The sequence below is a fragment of the Carettochelys insculpta genome, chromosome 29 (genome assembly GCF_033958435.1).
Source record: "Carettochelys insculpta isolate YL-2023 chromosome 29, ASM3395843v1, whole genome shotgun sequence".
Taxonomy (NCBI): domain Eukaryota; kingdom Metazoa; phylum Chordata; order Testudines; family Carettochelyidae; genus Carettochelys; species Carettochelys insculpta.
This window is the reverse complement of record NC_134165.1, coordinates 1531334-1557334: the sequence shown is the minus strand read 5'-3', so window position 1 is coordinate 1557334 and position 26001 is coordinate 1531334. Positions and strand designations below refer to the sequence as shown.

Below are 26001 nucleotides of genomic sequence, written 5' to 3'. Positions count from 1 at the left end.
GCAGCCTTTGCCCCCAGCACAGCTGCCACCTTCCCCCGTGACAGGGCCAGACGGGGAGCTGAAGGGCTTTGTGGGACGACAAGACCCATAACACGGGATGGGTCTCTTCTCCAGCTCCTACCCCAGACACCCCCCCCCGCCATAACCCGCCCCTGCCCCACAGACACCCCCCCCCGCCATAACCCGCCTCTGCCCCACAGACCCCCCCCCCGCCATAACCCGCCTCTGCCCCACAGACCCCCCCCGCCATAACCCGCCCCTGCCCCACAGACCCCCCCCCGCCATAACCCACCCTCACCCCAGACCCCCCCCCGCCATAACCCACCCTCACCCCAGACCCCCCCTCGCCATAACCCGCCTCTGCCCCACAGACCCCCCCCGCCATAACCCGCCCCTGACCCACAGACGCCCCCTGCCATAACCCGCCCCTGCCCCACAGACCCCCCCGCCATAAGCCGCCCCTGCCCCACAGACACCCCCCCGCCATAACCCGCCCCTGCCCCACAGACACCCCCTGCCATAACCCACCCTCACCCCAGACACCCCCCACCATAACCCGCCCCTGCCCCACAGACACCCCCCACCATAACCCGCCCCTGCCCCAGACACCCCCCACCATAACCCGCCCTCACCCCAGACCCCCCTGCCATAACCCGCCTCTGCCCCACAGACCCCCCCCGCCATAACCCGCCCCTGACCCACAGACCCCGCCCCTGCCCCACAGACACCCCCCCCGCCATAACCCGCCCCTGCCCCACAGACCCCCCCCGCCATAACCCGCCCCTGACCCACAGACACCCCCCCCGCCATAACCCCCCCCTCACCCCAGACCCCCCCCGCCATAACCCGCCTCTGCCCCACAGACCCCCCCCCCGCCATAACCCGCCCTCACCCCAGACCCCCCCCGCCATAACCCGCCCCGCCCCTCAGCTCCCCACAGGGCCCCCCCGCCGGCCCGGCCCCGCGGCCTAGCCCCGCGCCCCGCCGCACTCACGGCTGTAGAGCGCCAGGCCGGCGCCGTCGGGCCCCGTGCGCGCCTCGAGCCGCAGCGCCTGTTGCTCCTGGTGCCGCTGGATCTCGCCGTTGGCGTCCCCGATGGTGAGGAGCCGCACGCCGGGGAACACGGACACCGCCGCGGCCATCTTGGCTCCGCCGCCGCCTGCCGCGCGCGGCCCCGCCCCCGGCGCCCAGCGGGCCCCGCCCCCAGCTCCGCCCCCCGCCCCGGCGCCTCGGCCCAACTACCCCCGCCCCCGCTCTGCCCACCACCCCGGCGGGCCCCGCCCACCGCCCCGGCGGGCCCCGCCCCCAGCTCCGCCCCCCGCCCCGGCGCCTCGGCCCAACTACCCCCGCCCCCGCTCTGCCCACCACCCCGGCGGGCCCCGCCCACCGCCCCGGCGGGCCCCGCCCACCGCCCCGGCGGGCCCCGCCCCCAGCTCCGCCCACCGCCCCGGCCCAACTACCCCCGCCCCTCCCAGCGGGCCCCGCCCCAGCGCCGCCCCCCGCCCGGCCCCACCCACAAGCCCCGGCGCTCGGCCGGCCCCGCCCACACCACCCACTGCGGCCCCGCCCCCCGCCGGGGCACACGTGGGGCTGCCAGGGCAGCAGAGCCAAAGGTCGCGGCCGTCGAGCGCCATCGTTCGGCTCCAGAGTTAACGGCCCGGCCACGACTGGGCTTCCAACCAGGGCTGGCGTGACAAGGGGCATCCGCTGTTCCCCGGGAACCCAGCGGCCTTCAGCTGTAGCGGGGGGCGGCTGAGCCGGCCGTCGGGGACATCCTCCTCCCAGCACAGCCCAGCGAGAGGCTGCAGAGGGCGGCCGGGAATTCCCCCGGTCGGTTTTCAGACCCGGCCAGTCGCGGTTTACTCAGTCCTGCCTCGGCACCGGGGGCTGAACTAGGCGACCCTTCAAAGCCCCCATGTCTGCGAAGAGGGCAGCTCGCTGCTTTCAGAGGTAGGGTCAGGCCGCCTGCAGACTCAGGCACATGGCGCTGCTGCAGCTCGAGGCCCAGGGCTAGAGAGGAAGGAACCTCAGTTCCTTCTGACCCAAATGCATCATCTCATCCTGCCTGAATGAAAAGAGGATCACCACTTCTTGTAAGCAGTATAGGGCCTGTGACACCCAGCCAAACAGCTCTGATTTCATCCAGGGAACACCAGTGGTGCCAAGACATTCTCCAGCTCAGCGAGGAGACTGAGCATTCTCCAGTTTCACACAAGCAGAAACTATTCACACCTGGGATTTTCCATCCCACAGCAAACGTTCATCTTTATTAAATCAGAAAATGACCTTACAGCCACTGCTGCCAACTGCAGCACTTAGCACGTAATAACTTCAAAGAGCTTGAGGAACAATCCTTCAGGACGGGATAGGGGTCACTATCAACATCTTACGGACAGGGAAACTGAGTCACAGAGCGGGGGAAGAGACTTTCCTAAGGTCAATGGCAGAGCTGGGCAAGAACCCAGGAGTCCTGGCTGCCTGGTCTAATGGCTAGACCGCACTCACTTCCTACAGAAACAAAAAGCAAATGTATAAATGTCCTGTCCACCCCGCCGGTGAAAGCCACAGGCAGAAGCAGAGGGAGGGAAGCATAGGGTGAGTTGGAGGGGGGAGTATTTCCCTCAGCGCTGCCATGCTCTTTCTCTCTCGGTGATTCCGGATGGAACGCACTGGTCCATGAAATCCAACCACCCATTCCCAGACACAGTCGTTTATCCATCATCCATCCCCAGGCCCACCCACCTCGTCCTCCCCGTCCGTCCATCCCCCTCTATAATCAGCCAGCCACCTAGCCAGCCCCCGACACATCCCTCTCAACAGGCCCATCCATCCATCATCTCCCACGATGACTCCCTGTCCCCAGACACACATCTCCATCTAGCCATCCTTCTCTGCCTCCTCTGTCCAGCTCAGGTTCAGAACCATTGCTCATCTGTGCAGGACCTTGGTGTGCAATGCCTGCCAGCAGCCTTCATGGCACTGGATGGCGCCCTTAGAACATACGAATGGCCAAGCGGGGTCTGAGCAAAAAGCCATCTCCTGTCTTCTGACAGTGGCCAATGCCAGGTGCCCCAGAGGGAGTGAAGTGACCACGGAACCATGAAGCGATAGCTCCTCTGTGCCCAGTCCCGGGCCAGGGACACCATCTCCAACCCTCCTGGTGCAAGCCGTCGATGGACCCGTCCCCAGTGAATTTATCTAGCACTTTTTTGAAGCCTGTTGAAGTTCCGGTCTTCACATCACCCTCTGGCTGGCAGTCCCCCAGGCTGGCTGTGCCTTGCACGAAGAAAAACTAAACCTGCTACCCATTAATTTCACTTGGTGACCCCTAGAGCTTGTGAGAGGGGAACAAGCACATGCCTGTCTCGTAGCTACTTTCTCAACACCAGTCAAGACGTTACAGTGGACCTCGCGGCTCTTCTCCCCTCACAGGTCATCCCAGGGCAGCACTGTTGGGAAGAAGGGGGCCGTGGAGGGGCAGAAAGGCGTGGCTGGCTGGTGTGACCGACATCCAGGATGCAACAGAAGAATCCACTGCCAGCCACAGGAATTGTGCCTCAGCCAGGATCTTCCCAGTTCCAGCGTCAACCTCAGGGATGGATCCTGCTGCTCAAGAGGAAGGCAGACTAGATTCTGGCCATCCTTTCGTGGTGTCCAGGCCAGGTGAGCCACCAGGGCAGGAGCCTTAGACCAAGATTGTCTGTTCTCCGGTTGTAATCACACCCCAGTAATGATGGGCACCTGGTTCTGAGGGGAAGCACCAGGGCCCAGGAAGCTACTAAGGACAGGGCTGGGGCTGGCACCATGTTTGCCAGCAGGAGCAGAGCCAGCTGCCACCTGGGTTGTCACTGCACTGACTTGAATGTGCTGAAGTTGCTGGTCTCCAGAGAGGAAGCCGAGTGGAGTCTTTTCCTGGAAGCCGGGAAGATGCAGACTTCCTGGCTGCCTGCCGCTTCCACATCTGCTTTCTTCCCACATGGAGAGCGGGGAGAGAGGGTAAAGTAAGGCTCTGTAAGGGGATCAGCTTGGGAGGGGAAGGAGAGCCACCATTCACCCTATGTGGCGATGGCTGCATCATGCCACTATGGTACAAGCTCTGCCCTAACTGGGGTGGCTGGCAGCTGCTGCCCCGGGTATTACTCCCCCAGAGACCGAGCACTGGGCCCAGTTTGAGAACAGCCCCTGCCCCCAGGGCAGATCACGCCCTCCCTGCAACGCTCCCAGTCAACGACTTACCACTGAGATGGTGAACAGGCTGTTATCGAACGACATGTCTGTGAAATAAGAGAGGCGCCAGGTTACTGGGGCCACATCTCAGGTGCCTACAGCCCCGCTCACTCCAAAGGGCTCAGCTGCCCTTTGGCGCACATGGCCACTGCCTCTGGAGTGGAACAAAGAAACACGGGGATAGCAGAGCTCCCCGGAGGTCAGAGTCCAACCCACTGCTGAAAGCAGGGCCAATCCCAACTCAATCATCCCAGCCAGGGCTCTGTCAAGCCAGGACATAAGGACCTCTAGGGATGGAGATTCCACCCCTCTCGGTAACAAAGCCCAGAGCTTCACCACCCTCCTAGGGAAATAGTTTTTCCTAATATCCAACCTAGACCTCCCACTTTGCAACTTGAGACCACTGCTCCTTGTTCTGTCATCTGCCACTACCGAGAACAGTCTCTCTCCAGCCTCTTTGAAACCACCTCCAGGTCGCTGAAGGCTGCTATCAAATCCCCCCTCATTCTTCTCTTCTGCAAACAAAATAAACCCAAATCCCTCAGCGTCTTTTCAAAGGTCAGGTGCCTCAGCCCCCGAATCATTTTTGTCGCCCTCCACTGGACCCTCTCCAATGTGTTCACATCCTTCCTGTACTAGGGGGCCCAGAACTGGACACAATACTCCAGGTGTGGCCTCACCAGTGCGGAATGAAGAGGAATAATCACTTCCCTAGATCTGCTGGCAATGCTCCTACTAAGGCCCCCCAATACGCCATTAACCCTCTTGGCGACAAGGGCACACTGCTGGCTCATATCCAGCCTCTCAGCCACTGTATCCTCAGGTCCTTTTCTGCACAACTGCTGCTGAGCCAGTCGGTCCCTGGCCTGTAACAGTGCTCGGGATTCTTCTGCCCCGAGTGCAGAACTCTGCATGTACCCTTGTGGAACCTCATCAGATTCCTTTTGGACCAATCTTCCACCTAGTCTAGATCTCCCTGGGCCCATCCCTACCCTCCAGCCTACCAACCTCTCCCCCAGCTTAGTGCCATCCGCAGATTTGCTGAGGGTGTAATCCATCCCCTCGTGCAGTTTATTAATAAAGATGTTGGACAAAACCGGCCCCAGAACCAAGCGTTGGGGCCCTCCACTTGAAACCGACAGCCAACCAGACACAGAATCACTGATCGCTACCAGGGATCACAGTGCACCACAACTGGACAGGACCGGACAGGAGCTGCCAGGGGAATGACACGTGGACCTGGGGAGGTTATCAGAGAATTGGAGAATGCTAGAACTGGGAGGGACCTCGAGAGGTCATCGAGTCCAGTCCCTGCCCTCCTGGCAGGACCAGGCACCGTCTGACCATCCCTGACAGGTGTCTGTCTGACCTGCTCTTAAATATCTCCAGGGATGGAAATCCCACAACCTCCCCAGGCAATTTATTCCAGGGTTTAACCACCCTGACGGGTAGGAATTTTTTTACTAATGTCCAATTCAAACCTCCCTTGCAGCAATTTAAGCCCGTTTCTTCATGTCTTATCATCATAGGTTAAGGGAATAACTTTCCTCTCTCCTCCTTGTAACACCCTTTTAGGTACCTGAAAGCTGCTCTCCTGTCCCCTCTTAGCTGCTCTTTTCCCAAACCAGACAAACTAACCAAGCCCAGATCCTTCACTGTACCCTCGTCGCTCATGGTCTCTAGAACATTCAGCGTCTTTGTTGCTCTCCTCCGGGCCGCCTCCAGTTTCTGCACGTCTCTCCTGCAATGCTTAGACGGACACGATATTCTGGCTGAGGCCCGATCAGTGCAGAACCGGCTGACTTACTTCATTTGCAAGTTAGTGAACCCAGAAGCCTGTGCAACTGTGTTCCAGTGACTGAACCGGGACACCACAAGCCTTCCCAGAGCCACAAGAAGAAGCTAGGAGACCGGGCTCCTGGTCCTTGCACCTCCAGCACACTGCCTCCTCCGGGCAGCTGGTGAGACCGTCTCACCGCGAGCATCCTGAGGAACTCCCCGGGGTCATTCTGACTCCTCCCAAGCGCTCCGTATTTTACTCTCACACGCACCTGTGGTGGGAAAGTTCGTTTCGGTCCAGCACGATTCCCGATCCCTGCAAAACAGGCAGAGTCATTCCCAGAACCGCGGAGGACTTGCAGTGCTGCTCCAGCCCCTCCCGGTTGTCGGGGACATTTTCCAAAGCGGCCGAACAACCTCAGACCCAAAATTTAATTTTGTAAAGCGATCGGAGCACGTTGGCACCTAAGTCCCTTTGACCAAGAAAGAGGGGAGAGTTCTGCCTTAGGTCAGACGAGTCACTGTCGCCAAGTGGCAGTCCATGTCCTGAATGTCGCTCACCTTTTCAGCTGCTGTCTTCTGGAGCTCACTGGCAAAAAAGGAAACAGAGGTTACGGTCTCATAAATGCAGTGCTATGGGTGGGGGGGCGGGAGGGAGGGATGAGAAAGCTGTTCAGCGCTCACTTCTCCAGTTGAGATCTGCGGGAGTTCTGGGTTAGCTCCGAATGCCTGGGGGGATCTCATGTCAAGGGAACCCTTTGGAAAATTACTGTCGTCAAAGACTTGGCCAGGACACACCTAGCGGCAGAGCCAGGATCGGATCCAGGAGTGCCGAGTCCCTGTCCCCTGCAGTATAACACCACCCCGCCCCAGCAGCCTACAGAGCTGACCAGAGACCGTGAAGATACAGCTCCACGTGAGTCATTTCACAGTGTACAGTAAAGTCTTTCCTAGCCGGCATTCTACAGCCCGGCCCTCTCCCATAACCGGCCTGTTACCCATCAGTCCATTTGAGTTACATTTTCCGGAAGTACCACATAGTCCGCGTAAACACACAAAATATGGCACATGCAGTGTAAGTTTACTGAGGACAGTGTGACTGTTGTTGGGAGGTGAAGTGCTCTGTGCACAGTTCCGTCTGATTCTCACACCTAACCGCGGTTTTCTTTAGCGTTACGCAATGCCGGGTGCACCTCTCTATTATCCACAACACTTGAATTCCCACAATCTCCCGGTCCCAGGGCTACCGGATGTGAGCGCTTACTGCAGACACAGCTCTGTGTGAATCACTTTCCCATGACTGCAGATCATCTTCACACAACCTCCGCACCAAGTTCCCATGTACATAACCTTCGTTTTCCTCTAACTTCATATTAAGTCTCCTGCTGCTCTCCTCCATATTAAGTCCTTTTACTTAAAAACTTGTTACAGCTTTGTAGTAAGTCTTTCGTAGAAGTGAGGTAAAGGAAACGCCTTTACAGCAGACTGGGTCTGTGCCCTTCGACGTGACTGACGGCCTGCTGGTGACTGAGGTTTTGGCAGAGCAGACGAGCACAGGAACACCTGCACTGGTGGGAGATGGGACGGGTGGCAGAGCCAGGAACAATCGGTCCTGTGCAGTGGCTCAGTAAAGGAGACAGGACAGACCCAGGGCTCGGGGATTCAGCAGCCAGGGCCCGTTTCGGAAGCACCTCTCAGGAGTGTGGCAGCGTTCACACGACCCCCGATTCTGCAGAGGCAATGGCCAAAGGCAGGGCTAGCTGCCGGAGCCGCGCCAGAGGGGAGCTGCTACCAATCTAGGGCCGCGGCGTCCCATACGTTTGCTACTCACCACGTGGCGACTAGGGCACTGCGCTGGGGCGAATGCAGGGGGCCGACCCACATGCGGCTTTTGGAGCCGTTAAATGCAGCTCCTCCTGAGAGCCGCCCGCCCGCCCGCCTGGTGAGAGATGCACAGGGCGGCAGCAGACCCAGGGGTGGCTCCAGCAGTGAGTCGCCAGCACTGATTTAGAACAGAGGGTGGAGGTGCCTGGCTGTGGGGACGGGGTGACATTTATTGCAGGGGGGCTGGGAGAGCCTGGCTCTGGGGGATGGGGTGACATTTATTGCAGGGGGGCTGGGAGAGCCTGGCTCTGGGGAATGGGGTGACATTTATTGGGGGGGCTGGGAGAGCCTGGCTCTGGGGATGGGGTGACATTTATTGGGGTGGGCTGGGAGAGCCTGGCTCTGGGGAATGGGGTGACATTTATTGGGGGGGCTGGGGGAGCCTGGCTCTGGGGGATGTGGTGACATTTATTTGGGGGGGCTGGGAGAGCCTGGCTCTGGGGAATGGGGTGACATTTATTGGGGTGGGCTGGGAGAGCCTGGCTCTGGGGGATGGGGTGACATTTATTTGGGGGGGCTGGGAGAGCCTGGCTCTGGGGAATGGGGTGACATTTATTGGGGGGGGCTGGGGGAGCCTGGCTCTGGGGATGGGGTGACATTTATTGGGGGGGGCTGGGGGAGCCTGGCTCTGGGGATGGGGTGACATTTATTTGGGGGGGGCTGGGAGAGCCTGGCTCTGGGGGATGGGGTGACATTTATTTGGGGGGGCTGGGAGAGCCCGGCTCTGGGGGATGGGGTGACATTTATTGGGGGGGGCTGGGAGAGCCTGGCTCTGGGGGACGGGGTGACATTTATTTGGGGGGCTGGGAGAGCCTGGCTCTGGGGGATGGGGTGACATTTATTTGGGGGGGCTGGGGGAGCCTGGCTCTGGGGGACGGGGTGACATTTATTAGTGGGGGCTGGGAGAGCCTGGCTCTGGGGGATGGGGTGACATTTATTTGGGGGGGCTGGGGAGCCTGACGCTGGGGGACGGGGTGACACTTATTTGGGGGGGCTGGGGGAGCCTGGCTCTGGGGGAAGGGGTGACATTTATTAGTGGGGGCTGGGAGAGCCTGGCTCTGGGGGAAGGGGTGACATTTATTTGGGGGGGCTGGGAGAGCCTGGCTCTGGGGGAAGGGGTGACATTTATTTGGGGGGGCTGGGAGAGCCTGGCTCTGGGGGAAGGGGGCTGGGGAGGGGATTTATTTAGATAACCGTTTATTTAATATTCGAATGTGGCCAACAGGAAAAGACGACAAACACAAGTGTGGCGACTCTTGAATTCCGACTGGACGCCGCTGCTCTGGGGTATCTTGCCAGGGACCTGGGTCTGCTCTGGCCAACACGGCAGCACTGCTGGGATCAGCAATGCCCAGCCCTAGCCTGCTCGGTGAAGTTGGGGGCGACCGTTGGTAACGGCAGCAGGCCAGAGGGGGCATGTGTGCGCGAGTGTAACACGTCACACGCGTGAGACCGGAGTGATTGACAGGCGTGGGGTTTTGCCTTATCTCCCTGCAACAGATGTGGAACATCAGTCTTCTACAGACGACAGCAGCCCACAGCCCAGCTTCTGCCTCCTCCTACCTCGCCTGACTGCCACCACGGCTCCCACGAGGCCCAGGCTCAGCAGCAGACAGGCAGCCACGCTGAGGGTCACAGGGAGCAGCCACGGGGAACCTGGGCAATGGACAGAAGGCAGATTGCGTTGCATTACCTGGCCCCCAGCTGGAGCGCCCACAGCTGTTATTGGCAGTGGGACAGCAAAGGGACCCCACACCACCCGCCCCGCCCCAGCCATCAGCCTGTACTCCCCACCGGACAGATTCAGAACAGGGGGAACAGCACCCCCCCGTCTCCCCTCCTCAGAGCTCTAATCTTGTTCCCAAGCCCTAGGCCCCCCGCCACCATCCCTGCCCTTACCTGCGGGAGCAGCTGTGGGAGCAGGGGACAGAGCCGCGGGAGTTCCTGGAGGGGGATATTGGCCGATATTAAATGGAAAAGAAAAGAGGAGACATAAGAACGGCCATACTGGGTCAGACCAAAGGTCCATCCAGCCCAGTATCCTGTCTGCCGACAGTGGCCAGTGCCAGGTGCCCCAGAGGAGGTGAACCGAAGACAACGATCAAGCGATTTGTCTCCTGCCATCCATCTCCCGCCTTCGACAAAAGGCTCGGGGCACCATACTTTACCCTTGGCTAATAGCCATTTATGGACCTAACCTCCAAAAATGTATCAAGCTCTATTCTGAACTCTGTTAGAGTGCTGGCCTTCACAGCCTCCTCCGGCAAGGAGTTCCACAGGTTGACTGTGCGCTGTGTGAAGAAAAACTTTCTTTTTTTAGTTTTGAACCTGCTACACATCAATTTCATTTGGTGTCCTTTAGTTCTTATATTATGGGAACAAGTAAATAACTTTTCTGTACTCGCTTTCTCCACACCATTCATGATTTTATATACCTCTAACATATCACCCCTCAGTCTCCTCTTTTCTAGACTGAAAAGTCCCAGTCTCTCTAGCCTCTCCTCATATGGGACCCGCTCCAAACCCTTAATCATTTTAGTTGCCCTTTTCTGAACCAATATATCTTTTTTGAGGTGAAGAGACCACATCTGCACGCACTACTCAAGATGTGGGCGTACCATAGTTTTGTATAGGGGAAGTAAGATATTCTTCATCTTATTTTCTATCCCTTTTTTAATTATTTCTAACATCCTATTTGCTTTACTGACTGCCGCTGCACACTGCGTGGATGTTTTCAGAGAACTATTCACTATAATTCCGAGATCCCTTTCCTGATCTGTTGTAGCTAAATTTGCCCCCGTCACATTGTATGTCTAATTTGGGTTATTTTTCCCAATGTGCGTTACCTTACACTTACCCACATTAAATTTCATTTGCCATTTTGCTGCCCAATCACTCAGTTTGCTGAGATCTTTTTGAAGTTCTTCACAGTCTGCTTTGGTTTTGACTGTCCTGAACAGTTTGGTGTCATCTGCAAACTTTGCCACCTCACTGCTCACCCCCTTCTCTAGATCATTGATGAACAAGTTGAACAGGATCGGTCCCAGGACTGACCCCTGGGGAACGCCACTAGTTACCCCCCTCCATTGTGAAAATTTACCATTTATTCCAACCCTTTGTTTCCTGTCTTTTAACCAGTTTCCAATCCATGAAAGGATCTTTCCTCCTATCCCATGACCACCTAATTTACATAAGAGCCTTTGGTGAGGGACCGTGTCAAAGGCTTTCTGGAAATCTAAGTATATTATGTCTACTGGATCCCCCCTGTCTGCACGCTTGTTAACCCCTTCAAAGAACTCGAATAGATTAGTAAGACACGACTTCCCTCTGCAGAAACCATGCTGACTTTTGCCCAACAAATCATGTTCTTCTATGTGTCTGACAGTTTGAAAAGTTGCTTTTCTCGCCCTGGTTCACAGAGCCTGGCAACATGCACCCTGCTCTGAGCACCAGAGTCCACTCCCTCCCAGGGCAGCGTGGGACCCAGGTCCTGGCACCCAGCCCTCCTGTTTGAGCCACCAGGCCCCACTCAGTGTTTCTCTCCGAGGCAGAAGGCATTTTGTTTCATGCACCAGGGCAGGTGCGGCTGTGCACCACCTGCCGGCTGTAAGTATCTGGGGGCACTCTGCTAACCAGCTGGGCGGCACCTGACTCTCACCCGGCGGCCGCCCAGGCACACAGCCTGCATGGAACACTGGTCCACGCCCACCCAGTGCTGGGATGACAACCCAGGAGTCTGCTGCAGCCTGGACATTCTCTCCCCCAGAAGTCCTGAACCCCCAGTGTCACCTGAGCACAGCCCAGCTCTCCCCACCAGGAAGGCACCTGGCACCCAAACGTGTCAGCTCCGCCTGGGCCAGCAGCTTGGAGCTGGACTGGCTGGCTTGCTGCTCCCTTGCGCCCTCACAGTCGCCTGGAAGAGCACTGGAGAGTGGAGGGGAATCAGCAGACCTGGGGGTCCAGGACCAGGATAGTGGGGCCCTGCAGCTCAGGGCTGGAGCAGGGGGAGAACTGCACTACATGTGATCCCACTCCCCAGTTCTGCCCTTGGCTCTGCCAGTTCCCCCTGGGTCTAAAAGCCTTTTACCTGCCTCCTCCTCGATCTCTACCACATTGCTGAACTCGGATGTCTGCCCGATGCTCCCGCTGTAGCTGCGGTACCGACACCTGTACTGCCCAGCCTCCTTCCCGGTGATGTTCCCCAGGACAAAGGTGACGCTGTGCTGGGCCTCCGAGGCAAACAGCGTCTGCACGGGCAGAGCCTGCCCCGTCCTCAGCAGGCAGAACTCACTGGCCACGTAGGCCCTCGGTGCGATGCACACCAGCCGGACGGTGTCTCCTTGGGCAGGCAGGTTGGCCAGGTAAAGAAGTGGGGCTGGAACGAGGGTGGGGCCTGCCAGAGCGCCTGGAACAGCCAGGGAAGAGGGAGAGAAATGCTGATGGTAGGTGCCCCTGGACTGGTGGCCGTGAGCAGCACCTCTAGGCACAGCACGTCACAACGTGGCCCTGGCAATGCCCCCCTCCGCCCCTGCCCTGCAGGTACAATAGAGTGATCCTCCACCACACCCTGGCCTGACCCTGGGGGCGCAGGGAACCCAGCAGTGGGAGCTTCAGGGAACACCCAGGAACAACTCCACAGCTCTCTGAAAAGGCATCTCGGATGGTATGGCTACACTGCAAGAAAGCCCCCACGGTGCCAAGCCTCCAAGCCTGGCTCAGCTGACTCGGGCTTGTGCTGTGGGGCTGCCATTTATCTCAGGGGGCGGCCGGGCAGGCATGTGACTTCACAAACAACAAGTGGTCCTGTGGCACCTCAGAGACTGACATATTCAGGAGGTCTGGAGCTTTCATGGGAAGGACCCTCTTCTTCAGATAGTGATATGAAGTGGGTCTGCCCCACAAAAGCTCACGACCGAACACGTGGGCTAGCCTTTACAGTGCTACATGACTTTTTGTTAACTGCAAGGTAGACACTCGGGCAGGGGCTGGAGCCCTGAGATCCTCCCCCTCTGTGGGGTTCCGCAGCCCAGCTGCCAGCCCCACCATCACACTGCCATTGTTAGCACCTCAGCCCAAGCCTCAGGAGCCCAAAGCAGCTGGCCTGGGGCTTTTACTGCAGTGCAGCCATTCCCAGCAAGCCTGGAAGGGCAGGATCCAATCGGCTGCACCTTACTCTATGGACAGACTGGGCCACCACCCTCAGAGATTATCCCAGGGATGAATTTGGCCCAAAGGCTCAAATGGGCATATACGCAACTCTGCTGTGTCAACAGCTCCTTCTGTTTTCCTGCCGAGATCCCTTCCGGAGACAAAGCCCAGTATCCCACCCCCATGCCCTTCAGCCCCAAACCCTGTGCAATCGCTAGGGTCGCTTACCCTCCCCTCACCTCTGATTTTTTCCAGCTATGGGCAGAATAGGTTTTTACGGCGGTGTACGAGCACCACCAATAGAAACGCTCACTGCCAGCTGGGTGGCACCTGAATGTCTCCTGAGCGGCCACCCAAGCATTTAGCTTATGGGGAACACTGCTCACCTCCCACCTATAACTGGCCTCAGACACGTGACTAGCACGAGCGTCTTTCAGGTCCCTCGTTCTGAGCAAACGCGCAGATAGAAAGCATCAAATACAGGGGAAGAAAACATACCGACGATGAGAAAGAGAATCCTCAGTCTCATCCTGCTGCTGTGCATCCCAGCTTGTCAGCAAGCAGGCAATGGGAGGCCAACATGGACAGAAAGTGCCTAGCTAGATGCAAATGAAAAGGAGAAGGATGTTTTGCTCAAGATGGGATTTCACCACCCTGGGAGGAAGTTACAGAATGCCCCTGATTGGAAAAGGGGCTTATTCTTCCTACTGCAAATAGAACATAAAGCCTCAAATCAAAGCCACAGAGTTCAACCCAGAGACTTCAGCCATGGTGTAAGTTACATGTGAGGCTTTGGTCACAGTGCTGGGTTTTCAATGTGCTGGGGGTGGCAAGGAGCCAGGCTCATGCACAGATGGGGCTCAAACAACAAGAAATCCTGTGGCACTTTATAGACTAACAGAATTTTTGGAGCATGAGCTTCCGTGGGCAAAGACCTGCTTCGTCAGATGCATCTCCAGCTTATGCTCCAAAAATTGTTAGTCACTAAGGTGCCACGGGACTTCTTGTTGTTTTTGCAGATAGAGACTAACACAGTCACCCCGCTGATACTTGCCAAAAGAGGCTCAGGCATGCTCTGATTGCACTGTACCCCGACACCCCACCAGCACTCTGGCTGCCCCCCGCTGCTCACCCCTTGCTTCTTAAACCTGCCAGCCAGCCAGGACCCCCCCTGCATCCCCTGACTCCAGGGGCCAGCTTTTATCTGCCTTCCTCCTGCTTGGAACTCCAGTGCCCTTCCATCGCCAGGCAATCTCTGCTTCTCGCCTGCTTGTCCTACACATCAGTGGGTTACAGCTTTCAAGCCAAGACTGAGAGATTGGTTATATTTCTGTAACTCTCCAAACACTTAGATATTTGGGACTTACTTCCCCCATTACCCAAGCGGAGCTGCCTGAAGTAGAACACAGCACGGCTTGCATAATGTTGTGTCAGGAAATGATGAATAACTTCATGACCCGCTGAAAGGGAAGATGCCCTCGTAAAACGTTAGCAGTATGGACATGTAGAACCAGCCACACCAGGTAGAAATGTGGTCACTGAATGTCAGAGGTGCAATGGTGCATGTTTCTATATACCCATGTAGTCTTAAATGTGCACGTGCTTCAAGAATTCTCCCTCTGTACCCAGCCCAGAGAGCACACACCTTTTACAGCTACAGCACTGGGAATCTGCAGAGACTCACAGGTACCTGCATCTGCAGATGTGACTGGCTGTGGCTCATTTCTGCAGATATGGATGCAGATACAAATTTTGTATCTAGAACCCTGCAAAATTTGCAAATATTCACAATCCATTTCTGCATTTTCACAAATAGAGATACAAAGTTTGTAGCCGTACAGGGCTCTGTCTGTAGCTTTCAGGTGAGGGCCTGACTTTTTAACTTTTAAGTTACAGAAGTTCACAAAGTTCCTCCCATCAATCCCTGATATGTTGGCCAACACGGTTGCCCTCACATGCAAATTTGTACATATAAGTGTGGTATGAGTGGAAGGGTAGCCACTGTGTGGAGCATGTGTCCATAACAGCCTTATCCGTACCTACAGAAGTCCACGTCATGGTTTCTAGCCAGCCTCATTCTGCTGAGGATCTCTCATTGCCACACTTGTGAGATGCCAAATTATTGTGACTGCAAGTCCAACTGCATCCTGGGACAATGGCAGCTGCTTCTTGTTCACTGCAGCAGCAGGACAGCCTCTGTCCCAGCCCCCTTCTTCCAGCAGGATGACAGGAGAGCACAGCTGACAGAAAAATACCACTTCCTACGTTTCCAGCCCCACCCCCTGTGGCTTCAGAGCCCCCTCGCCCACACAGAATGACTTATTGTCCCAGCCTCCCTGCGAGGCGAGCTCAGTGCCTCTCTTTTGTAGCTGGGGCTCCCTGAAATTGATTCACCCCGGGGGAGTCTGTAGCAAAGCTGGGAACTGAACCCAAATCTCCTGGGTCCCAGCCAGAACCCTAACCCATGGTCAGAGCTGCCTTTTCTGTCTCAGCCCATCCACCTGGAGGGGGCTTCGGGTGGGAAGGTACCGTTGGCGATTCCCCACCCCAGGCTCTGGCCCTGATGGAGCCCCACCCACACAGGGGCAGCCAAAACCAGGCCCCATCCTGTCCTGTGCCATCCCCAGCTCCCCAAAGCACAGGCCTGCCCCACCACCGCCCCATCTCCTGCCCCACCACCGCCCAGACACCGCCCCCCAGGTCCCCCATGGACCACTTGGCCAGGTGCATTATGGGAGTTTGGCAGCAACACCAGAAAGGACCCCTGCACGGGCCGTGCGGGCTGGACCAATGGGCTCACAGGCTGGGAAGTACATGGACCAATGGGCTGATGTGACACTGGGGTCTGGGTTCGGCTCCCCGTAGCAGGTCAGGCTGCCTGGGCCAATGAACTGATCCGATACTGCAGCGGGGCAGCACGGCTGCCTGGGCCAATCCCCGCTTCAGAGACATATTAAGCTCCCGAGACCGCCGGACCATCTTAGGTGTCTACACAAGTGCCTGAGAGACTCGCCTGCGCTTCTTCTCTCATGGATGTCGCTAGGGTCAGACACGGCACCGTCATTCCGAGGCAGGACCCTGCCTCGTGGAAGCTGCGGGGTCCGCTTACCCCTCAGGCATTTAGCGCCGGCACCTCTGCCCCACGCCGCGGGCCTCGGGGCCCTGCCAGCATCTGCCCCCGGAACGTCCCTCGCGGCCAATCAGCGCGCGCGGCGCCAGGGGCGGGGCCAATCAGCGCGCGCGGCGCCAGGGGCGGGGTACCCGGATGATGGCGGCCGCCTGGCGCTGGCTGGGGCTGCTGCTGCTGTGGGGCGGCTCGCGCGCCGCGGCCCCGCCCCAGGACGCCGAGTTCACCTTCCTGCTGCCGGCCGGGCGGCGCGAGTGCTTCTACCAGGGCGCGCCGGCCAACGGCTCCATGGAGGCCGAGTTCCAGGTGCGGGCGGGGCTGGATGTCGGGGGCGTTGCAGGTTGGCCGGGGGGCTGGCCGGGGGGCTGGCGAAGGTTGGGGGCTGTTGAGGGTCGGGGGGGGCTGGCTGGGGGGCTGGCGAAGGTTGGGGGCTGTTGAGGGTCGGGGGGGGGCTGTTGAGGGTCGGGGGGGGCTGGCGAAGGTTGGGGGCTGTTGAGGGTCGGGGGGGGGGCTGGCCGGGGGGCTGGCGAAGGTTGGGGGCTGTTGAGGGTCGGGGGCGTTGCAGGTTGGCCGGGGGGCTGGCGAAGGTTGGGGGCTGTTGAGGGTCGGGGGGGGCTGGCTGGGGGGCTGGCGAAGGTTGGGGGCTGTTGAGGGTCGGGGGGGGCTGGCGAAGGTTGGGGGCTGTTGAGGGTCGGGGGGGGCTGGCCGGGGTGGGAGGGTGTTGGCTGGAGGGAGGGGAAGGAGAATGCCTGGAAGTGGGCTGCCGTGGCACGGGAACGGTGGGGCTGGGCTGGGGTGGCTTGGGTGGGGAGAGTGAGCAGCTGGAGTTACTGGGGCTGGGATCTCTGGAAGTAAGGAGCGGGGGTGAGGTTGGGGGGTAAGAGGCGGGGCCCTGGTGTTAGTGTTATGGGGTCAATAGAGGCTTCAGTCTGGTGTGGGGATGGGGCAGGGAAGGAAAGACAGAGCTAAGGATGTATCGGGTTCAGGATCTGGGCTGGGGGGCAGGTGAAGAAGTAGGGGACCAGGCTGAGTCTCAGACGTGGGGGTGTCGCTATAGTGGTGGGGGTGGGCCAGGGTCCAGGCTGGAGGCACCAAGCCAGTCACCGGAACTTAAGCCCTGAGCGGACCCTGGACTGTGCTGCCCACTCCGCCCCCGGCCCGAGCACATCCCTGCCATTCACCCCTATTGTTGCATCCACAGGTCATAGGTGGAGCGGGCCTGGATGTTGACTTCTCCCTGGAGAGCCCCTCGGGCGTGCTGCTGATCAATGAATATCGGAAATCGGATGGGGTGCACACGTGAGTGTTGCTGGCTCTGCCCCTTACAGCCACCACAACCATGACCCCTTCTCCCCAGCTCCCCTGCTAGCCCAGATACGTGGGGGTGCACAGCTCTCAGCTGGTGTAGGCTGACCTCATTGCACACACCAGGGGCACCTTGCATTTCCCCATCTCACTCCTCCATCCCCCTCCCTTTTGGGCTCTCCCATTCTGCCTTAGCAGGATTCTGTGTACTTCCCCATGTCCCCCATGCTCCGTGCTAGCGGCTCTGTATTCACCCTCCTTCCCCATCATGCCAAGTGTTGTGAAGTGGGTCTGTCCCACAAAAGCTCATCACCGAATAAGTCATTTTGCTCGTCTTTAAAGTGCTACGTTTCTGCTGCTTTGTCTTGTTGGAATACAGACTAACACGGCGACCTCTCTGTTACTGTTCCCATTTGTGCAGTTCACCCCACTGGAGATTCTGTGGGCCCCATCATTTCCTCCAATGCAGGTCCCCATTCTCCAGGCCTGCATGTCTCCCCCTCAGCTGCTGTGGTTTCACTGCCCTTGGTGGCATAACGACGTAGTGACGCTTTCTGACAGAGCTGTGTGCCCCAGTCACGGCTCACCTGCCTGGGCCTTGTGAGAGCTGAGTGCTGAACTGGCTCACTCTCTAGTTTCTTGTGTCTCTTCCCAGCATCGAGCCCACGGAAGCAGGTGATTACAAACTCTGCTTTGACAACTCCTTCAGCACTATCTCAGAGAAGCTGGTTTTCTTTGAGCTCATCTTCGACAGCCCCCAGGAGGACGAGGACAACTGGGCTGAGGTGGTGGAGCCGGAGGAGATGCTGGATATGAAGATAGAAGATATCAAGGTGGGTGGTGGGTATATAAGGCAGCACAGGGACTTGCTAGTCGGGCTTTGGTTGCCGATAATGCAAGTTGAAGTGTTGTGTGTGGTGCTACGAGACAGGCTGTGTCTTAATGATTCTTTCTAGCCTTGAAATCTGTCAGTTCATTAGTTCCCCAAAGTCATCTCAGGAGAGGGCTTTGAGCCATCCCTGTGAGCGGAGTTGGTAGGGTGTCCAGTGGCAGGGAGTCTGAACTCTCACAGGCCTTGGCCCTCGGCCAGTTGAAATCTTGGGGCGGTACTTGTCAGCTGCACCGCAGCCTCCTCAGCATTTCCTGTCCCTGTGTAAAGTAGCTGATCTCTCCCCGATCCCCTTTCTCTTGCCCAGGAATCCATTGAGACCATGAAGACCCGTCTGGAGCGGAGCATCCAGATGCAAACTCTGCTACGAGCATTCGAAGCCAGGGATCGTAACCTTCAGGAGAGCAACTTGGGCCGGGTCAACTTCTGGTCAGCTGTTAACCTGGGGGTGCTGGTGGTGGTTGCCTTCCTCCAGGTCTACCTGCTGAAGAGCCTCTTTGAGGACAAGAGGCAGGTCCGAACGTGAGAGGGAGAGAGAGAGACTCCATATCTCCTGTGAGGGGCAGGGACAGAACCATGGTCCCAAGGCTGGTGAATTCAAAGACAAACACCCAGCAGCTGATAGATCAACTGTGTGCAGCTTTCTCGAATCGATGCAGCTTCTCTTCTCTTCTCCTTTCAGAGGGACTAAATGGGCCTCTTTGTATCAGAGGCTGGGGGTTGGGAGGGTGGATCACAGCGGTCTGACCATGTGGGGTGGGCAGGATTCGTTGCAATCCATTCTCCATTGATTTGAACCTTTGGGCTTGGGAGAGGAGATGGAGGTGCTACAGCCACCAGCTTGTGCCAAAATACATAACCCTGAGGCTGGGCTGAATCTCAGGGCAGGGATGAAGGGATACAGTGAGGTGGGGCACGGGGGAGGGAGCAGCCAGTTTTTCCGGTACCTAATTCCACGCAGTACAGCAGCATCTCTTCCCGTAAGCTGTGGAGTAGCCTCTGGTTCTGACGGTGACAGGTGGACAAGATGGCCTGGCCTGCAACAGAACTTGCTCGTCTTGAATCTTTCCCCTCTCATGCGTTTTTGTCAAAGGAGAAACCTCACGTGTGCCTTAACCAGCAGCTCTTGGTCTGATTGGCCCTCTGCCATGACCTTGCTGTGTCCTGCTGCCCCTTTAGCACCTTGTTCCCCTGGGCTTTCCCCAGAGAAGATGGGGAACGTTCCCCCACTGTAGCCGGACACTCCCCACAGAGGGGTTTTGGCCTGCTGCCGTACAGCAGTGAATTCGCTCCTGGGGGCCTGCATGCTGACGCCAGGAGGTGTCGCCTCTCTGCTGCGCACTGCTGCAGTTTGGTTTGGGTAGGTTAGGTTAGGGTGACGCGTGTAATTTGCCTGTCTCCATGGCTGCTCTTGCTCCTGACAGCAATGTGAGCTGCTGTTCTGGTGGCTCGTGGGTGACATTTCCCTTCCTTTGCTGCCCTGTTTCATTTAGCACCACTGCCCTCCGGACTTGTGAATCAAGCCACAGGCCAGTTTCCTTCAGCTCACGGGAGACTAGGCCCGTTCAGAACGAGTGGGTTCTAACCCTTCTGCGATGTCCCTGTGCCTAGCGCCTCTTCGCATTATGCTTTGAGCTCTTCCGTTAACTGGTCCCTTGAGTGCAGCAGGCCCACGGATCCAAGCACGGCAGTGAGTGTGTGCCTGCCTCCCGCTGGGAGGGGAGGGAGGGATGGGGTGTTGTCCAGTATCCTCAGTGTGGTCCAGCCTTAGCCCCCAGTTCTGCCCGTGCATTGCTGCCCTTTTCCTGGGCGGAGTTGGTTTTCCCCGGTGCAGGACGCCTACCAGGCTTTGAATGGGGGAGGTGGGAATTACTTCTAGCCGACAGAGCAAGCGGTAGAGGTTACCCCGGTGGGCCTGGAGATTGGGAGAGCTCCCTTTCGAGTAGGCACCTCTGGGCTGATGGAATGTGGAGGTTTCTGGTTGAGAGCCGGATAGGCAGGGTCATTAAGGGTTAAATGTCTTTGCTGTCTGTCCCAATGTCAGTGGGCAGCCCATTGCCCCATTTTGTGCTGCAGAGCAGCCTGGCCAGGTCAGGACTGAGGCACAGAGAAAGGGAAAGCGCATTAGGGGGGTGTGCCCGGGACAGCTGATCAAGGCTGACTCTTGAGGGGCTGCTACAGCCTGATGAGGCCAGCGGTGCTGCTTGCTTTGTGCGAACGTGTCCTCACACCACCCAGCTGGGACAAGAGCCCTGAGCTCCACAGCCCCTGGGATGTGCCAGCCAAGCTGCCTTAAAGATAAGTCCCCAGTGCGTGTCTGGGGCAGTGCTTGCCTTGCCCGTCACAGGCGCAGTGTTCTTACAGTTCTCTGGGGGGGATGATTCCAGCGACCTGAAAGCTGGGTGGGGGTCTCTGGAACGTGCTGGATCCAGTGCGCATGGCTGATGGCACTGAGGCTGGAGAGAGGTGTCTGAGCAGCAGCCTGGAAAACCCGCTGCAGGCTGACAACTTCAGTGTGTATCTTTGGGCCTCATCTCTGAGCTGGGCCCCAGGGCTGACCCTGCTTTGTGACTGATCAGACTTGATGCTTGGAACCTGTTTTCTTCTGACTTCCCCTGGCCAGTCTTGTGACAACCCAGCAAAGAGCTGCATTGACCCTGGCACTGGGGAACAAATGTCTGTATGTGGGCAGATTGTGATGTCCATTTTTAATTACCAAAGGACTATGGAGCTGTTCTCTCTACAAATGCAGATCTCTGAGCCTTCTCCAGAGAAATCTAGTATTTATTCTGATGGTAAGAAAGGACATTAAATGCTATTGTTTTCAGAGGTGTCATTGTGAATTCATATTGGGCCTGCACTCCTTCCCCACTCTCCTTGTAGGGTGAGCGCTCCCAGCTGAGACAACCCAACTCATGTCTTCCAGAGCCTAACCTGAAGGTAGAGCTGCCTGGAGTATGCGGCCCAGCTTTACAAAGGACAGCTGCCGTCGAGGGCTATCCTGGCGCTGCTGGCTTTGGAAAAGGGGGTGGCTGAAGAGAGTTTAGGCCCCATGCGCCGGCAGGGCTGAGAATGCAGGGCCTGGGAGAGACTACTGCCTTCTGCAGGGTCAGAATTTCCCAGTGAGCCCTGGGGCTGCTACTGGTTTGTACCTTTCTGCACACTGGCCTAGAGACAGACACAATCCAACTTCCTGCCCGTTGCAGCCCAGGGGCTGCCTCTGCTGGCATTGGCTGTACGTGCTCCCCTGTGGAAGGCTTGTTCTCAAGGTGTGAAGACAGCAGCTTTGCTAGGTCCCTGCTGTCTCCACCTCACCCTGGGTCTCCTGCCTCTGTCCTTGTGCACAGGCGTCTTGGTGAGCCACATTACATGCTGACTGCTTCATTTAACACCGTGACAGCCCATGGCTCCTGCCTTCTCCACTGCCCTGCAGGCTGCTCCCTTTTGGGTGGCCCCAGCCCTCATTCAGATGCTCTCACTGGGGCATGGCAGAGGGGAATTACTGGTTATGGGCTTGGCTTTGTCTGGACTCCGAGGTGGGGGAAACAGCCTCTTTGCTTGCCCTGACTCCTTGCAACCTGACAGCAAATGCAGGGGGAGGGACTCTTGCAGCACTAGAGAGCTGGGAACTTTGAGCAGAAGACCTTGTGCGTGACATGTAGCTGCCCATCTAACGTCCCACCCCCCTGCACCATGGCAGGAGCGTTGCATGCTCTGCTGCCTGTGCCTGCTGTAAGAGAGGTGCCTTCAAGGCCAGGTTCCCTTGCGGCCAGGCTGAATTTCTGTAGGCACTGGGCACTCCTGGCTCAGCACAAGTCCTGCAGAGCTGGGATTGCTCAGTAGCTTTGCAAACACAGCACTCAGCCCCCAGTCCACACAGGTTGAGGCAGCAGGGGAGAGAGGTGAGCTTCAAAGCTGCACCCCGAGCCCAGCCCCTGCTGCGGCAGTGGTTCTGGGGTCCCTGCACCACAGGGAAAGCTGCCAGTCTGGCTGAGGCCCTGTCTTGGGGGCAGTGCTGTGCATGTGTGCATCATGCCTGGACCAAGAATGGTGAGCGAGAATTGGGGTAACACTTAAACCCCTCCCCCTCAGGGACTCCATGTTGCCTCCCACTTCTTGGCTCATGGCCAGGGCTCTACTGCCCCCCCACCCCCCCACACTGACGCAGGGGCCCTGTACATCCTGGCCCCTTTCCTCCTCCACAGCACAGCAGCTGTGCCTGTTTTCCCCACTGCCAGGAACCCTGTGTGCCCCCCTGGCCCCAGCCCTGCCCTCATCATGCTGTCAGCACCTCAGAAGTGCTGGGGCTACACACTCAGCTAACCCCAGAGGGATCACAGGGCTGGGGGAGAGGTGGTTGCAGAGGTGAGGGAAGCAGCTAGTCCCACACAGTAGCTGCCTCCTTTCCATCTGTTTTCAGCCCACTGTGGAAGGCTGGGAGCTGCGAGTCAGCCCCTTCCCCTGAAACTCTGCAAGGGCCAGGCTGCAGCACGCAGGTCACAGAGCAGCGCCGGGGGTTTAGACGTCCCTCTGCTCAGCCAGGCTGGGCCCAGCCCTGCAATGCTGGCTGACCCTTTTAGTCACTGCTGAGCAGATTCACACCAAGGAGCTGCTCCCCCAGCTCCAGGGTGAGTGGGAGCAGCGCAGGGGCCTGGCTGCCCCCCACCCAGCTGTGTGTAGGCACAAGGCTGTGCTCTTCTACTTGGGCGCTCAGCCGCAGCCACCCGGCTATGGGGCAGGGTCCCTCCCGCACCCCCAGCCTTGTTAATGAGACTCAGGAAGCAGCACCCCTCTGATCCAGCACTTTTTTATTAGGGAGAGGAACAGTGAGAGCAGGGCCCATGCTGCCCCCTTGACACACACGTGGCTTGGCCTCCTCCTCAGGCTACGCCCAGCCAGACAGCCCCCAGGCTGAGGCCCTACGGATGGCTGCACGCCAGTACCGACAGCAGGGGCAGATCGGACTGGGGCATGCTGGAATTAATGACTGCACTAGGGCAGGGTGGGATCTGCTGCAGCCAATGCAGGGAGGCTGGGGGTTCGGTTGGTGCTGCTGCTGGCCCAGCAGGACAACAGAATGGAGGGTGGGGCTGGCCCCTTGTTCCAGCAAAATCTCCGGTCCGCTCTTCACTGCGCATCCACGGCTGCTTCTGCCTCAAAGGAGGGGCCGGAGGGTAATTCCTACCCGGAGAGCACCTGGCTGGCTACTGCTGTCTGCCTATGCTAAGGAGCCACGGGCCCTGCCCAGCACAGAGTTGCCACGTACTTCTGCCACGCTGCCTGCCTGTGAGGCCACCCACAGCATTTGCTCCTGCTAGTGAGCGCTGAGCCCCCGGGCTGAGGAGAGCAACAGCAGTGCCACCCTGCTGCTCCCTGCGTTGTAGGGCCTAGCCCAGCCCCGTGCTCGGAGTAGGTCTTCCTGAGAAGACTGGTCCTCTGCTCTGGTACAAAGCCCTGGGCAGGGCACCCATCTGCGTCCTTTTCCTGCTGAAGGGAGGGGCCAGCTCAGACTCTGCTGCAGCCTGAGGTCCTGCCTTGAAGCGCTGGCCAGCACAGCAGCCGAGGCTGGAGAAGAAAGGCCAGGCTGGGCCAGGCTGCTTCCAGAGGCACCTGCTGCCCTTGGGCAGCCACTGATTGACCGAGGCCGACGACACCAGCTCCCTCGCTGGGCTTCACCAACAACCTCCCAGGCCTGGGATCCCACTGGACAGCCCCCGTCTGGGGTGGGCAGAGAGGCTGCCGCTTCCGGACACGAAAGCCATGTGGAAGGAAGGGCAGATCTGCAACTTGGCACCAGGGTTCCAAAGAGCCGTCTCTGTGCTGCAGCAGGAGCTACTGGAAGGGCAGAAGCCCTCTGAGCTACGCAGAGAGGGAACAAGACTCCTTTGACCCGGCTCCAGCGCTGTACGTAATCTGCAGGAACCGAGGGACTGCCTTGCAGGTGGGGGACTGGGAACCCCCCATTTCCCACTTGCTGGCTTCCCTCCCATGCAGCAGGAGGAAGCCCAGTGGGGCCATCTGAGAGAGTTCAGAGCCAGAGAACCGAGCCTTTTCAGCAGCGTCCCAGCACTAACAGGCACCCAGGAAAGAACAGGCTTAAAACTACCGGCCGGCTAGCATTGCTGTTAGGGAACAGGCCCTGCTGCATTCGAGGACCATGCTCAGCTGTGACAATGTTCAACAGCTGAACACCTGCTTGGAGCTGGGGCGGGGGGTGGTGTGCTGGCTAACCAGCAGCTGGGTAGGTTGAGGTTTATGCCAACCGGACTGGAAGGGGTTAACTCCTCAGCCATCTGGTTTTAAGAGACCATGGCTGCCCCACAGGAGTCATGGTCTGGTCAGGGGCTGAGGAGGCATCCAAGGGACAGAACTCCTTTTCCCTACAGGGACCCTTGTGTCCTTAGTAGGCAGGAAGAAAACTTCTGTCACTTAGAAACCACAGCAAGGCAGGGTTAGCTGGAGGCCGGGGCTGCTGTGTTACTCTCCAGTTAGGTCTCAGCTTTGGCACTGACAAGGAAAGAAGCAAATGGCCCATCCTGCACAAGCCAAGTCCAACACCGTGGGCTGGTTGCTTTTCCAGGCCAGGCTGCGCTTGCCCCCTTTCCCTGAGTAGGATTTCTGGGGTAAGGGGAGGAAATGCTGGAAAGGGCTGATAGGGGCATGGCACCTCCTGCCTGGGCGGCAGCATCCACGGCGCTGTACCCACTGCCTGGAAGCACAGCCAGCCCCGCTTGGTGCTTTGGCGGGCTGGAGCTGCCGGTAGGTTCTCCTCTGGTCGGTTTGGCCTTAGCACAGCTCTAGAAAAGGCAGAATCTCGGAGAAGGTTAAATGGACTAAGGGAGATTGAGGTGGACAGCGACGGTGCTCCAAGAGGCAGCTCATCAGAAGAAAGGCCGGGAGGGAGCCGGTCGCCTGGGCACAAGAGACAAAAAACAAACACCCTTTAACTAGCCCTCCGCCCTGAGTGGTGGGGAGGGCTGCCCATGGGCCAAGGGCCTCATTCCCAGCTCCTACCAGCTGGGATCAGGAGGCCTAGACTGGAGCAGCCTCCTCCCAGAAGCAATGGAAAGTCTAGTCTCAGACTGATGCTGAGGTCAGGAGCAGCACTCAAAGCTCTTCCAACCGTAACCCTGCGCAGCTCTTGGCAGAGACCAGGGCCCTGCACTAGCACCAGCCAGCGAGGGGAAGGTTGCTGGGCTCTGCACTGGCACCATCTCCAGGGACACACCAGCTACGTCTACACGTGAAGCCTACATCGAAGTAGCTTATTTCGATGTAGCAACATCAAAATAGGCTATTTCGATGAATAACATCTACACGTCCTCCAGGGCTGGCAACGTCGACGTTCAACATCGACGTTGGGCAGCACCACATCGAAATAGGCGCTGCGAGGGAACATCTACATGCCACAGTAGCACACATCGAAATAAGGGTGCCAGGCACAGCTGCAGACAGGGTCCCAGGGCGGACTCAACAGCAAGCCGCTCCCTTAAAGGGCCCCTCCCAGACACAGTTGCACTAAACAACACAAGATCCACAGAGCCGACAGCTGGTTGCAGACCCTGTGCCTACAGCATGGATCCCCAGCTGCCGCAGCAGCAGCCACAAGCCCTGGGCTAAGGGCTGCTGCACACGGTGACCA

At 58.3% G+C, this 26001-nt stretch overlaps 4 protein-coding genes across 9 annotated transcripts in view; 1 reads left to right on the top strand and 3 right to left on the bottom strand.

Annotated features, from left to right (window-relative positions):
- Positions 1 to 1164, bottom strand: part of CARM1 (coactivator associated arginine methyltransferase 1) — a 36515-nt gene extending 35351 nt beyond the window's left edge. For all 5 annotated transcript variants that reach the window (XM_074980279.1, XM_074980278.1, XM_074980280.1 and 2 more), the window contains exon 1: positions 995 to 1164. In XM_074980279.1, coding sequence (XP_074836380.1) covers positions 995 to 1142 — 148 coding nt within the window. In that variant the 5' untranslated portion in view covers positions 1143 to 1164. The remainder of the gene's footprint in view (positions 1 to 994) is intronic.
- A 1080-nt stretch (positions 1165 to 2244) lies between these two features.
- On the bottom strand, positions 2245 to 16017 carry C29H19orf38 (chromosome 29 C19orf38 homolog). Its single transcript, XM_074980385.1, has 8 exons — positions 15942 to 16017; positions 11978 to 12295; positions 9790 to 9834; positions 9454 to 9546; positions 6568 to 6595; positions 6279 to 6322; positions 4237 to 4274; positions 2245 to 3968 (listed from the first exon to the last, which is right to left on the bottom strand). The coding sequence occupies exons 1-8, from the start codon at positions 16015 to 16017 to the stop codon at positions 3846 to 3848; spliced, it is 765 nt and encodes a 254-aa protein (XP_074836486.1). The 3' UTR covers positions 2245 to 3845.
- Positions 16018 to 16294: 277 nt separating this feature from the next.
- On the top strand, positions 16295 to 21186 carry TMED1 (transmembrane p24 trafficking protein 1). Its single transcript, XM_074979736.1, has 4 exons — positions 16295 to 16471; positions 17367 to 17464; positions 18126 to 18303; positions 18667 to 21186. Exons 1-4 carry the CDS (start codon positions 16304 to 16306, stop codon positions 18883 to 18885), a joined length of 663 nt encoding a protein of 220 aa, XP_074835837.1. The 5' UTR covers positions 16295 to 16303; the 3' UTR covers positions 18886 to 21186.
- A 1964-nt stretch (positions 21187 to 23150) lies between these two features.
- The window catches only part of DNM2 (dynamin 2), a 57374-nt gene continuing 54523 nt past the window's right edge, over positions 23151 to 26001 (bottom strand). For both annotated transcript variants that reach the window (XM_074980027.1, XM_074980029.1), the window contains one exon: positions 23151 to 25271. In XM_074980027.1, the coding sequence (XP_074836128.1) occupies positions 25241 to 25271 (31 nt within the window). In that variant the 3' untranslated portion in view covers positions 23151 to 25240. The remainder of the gene's footprint in view (positions 25272 to 26001) is intronic.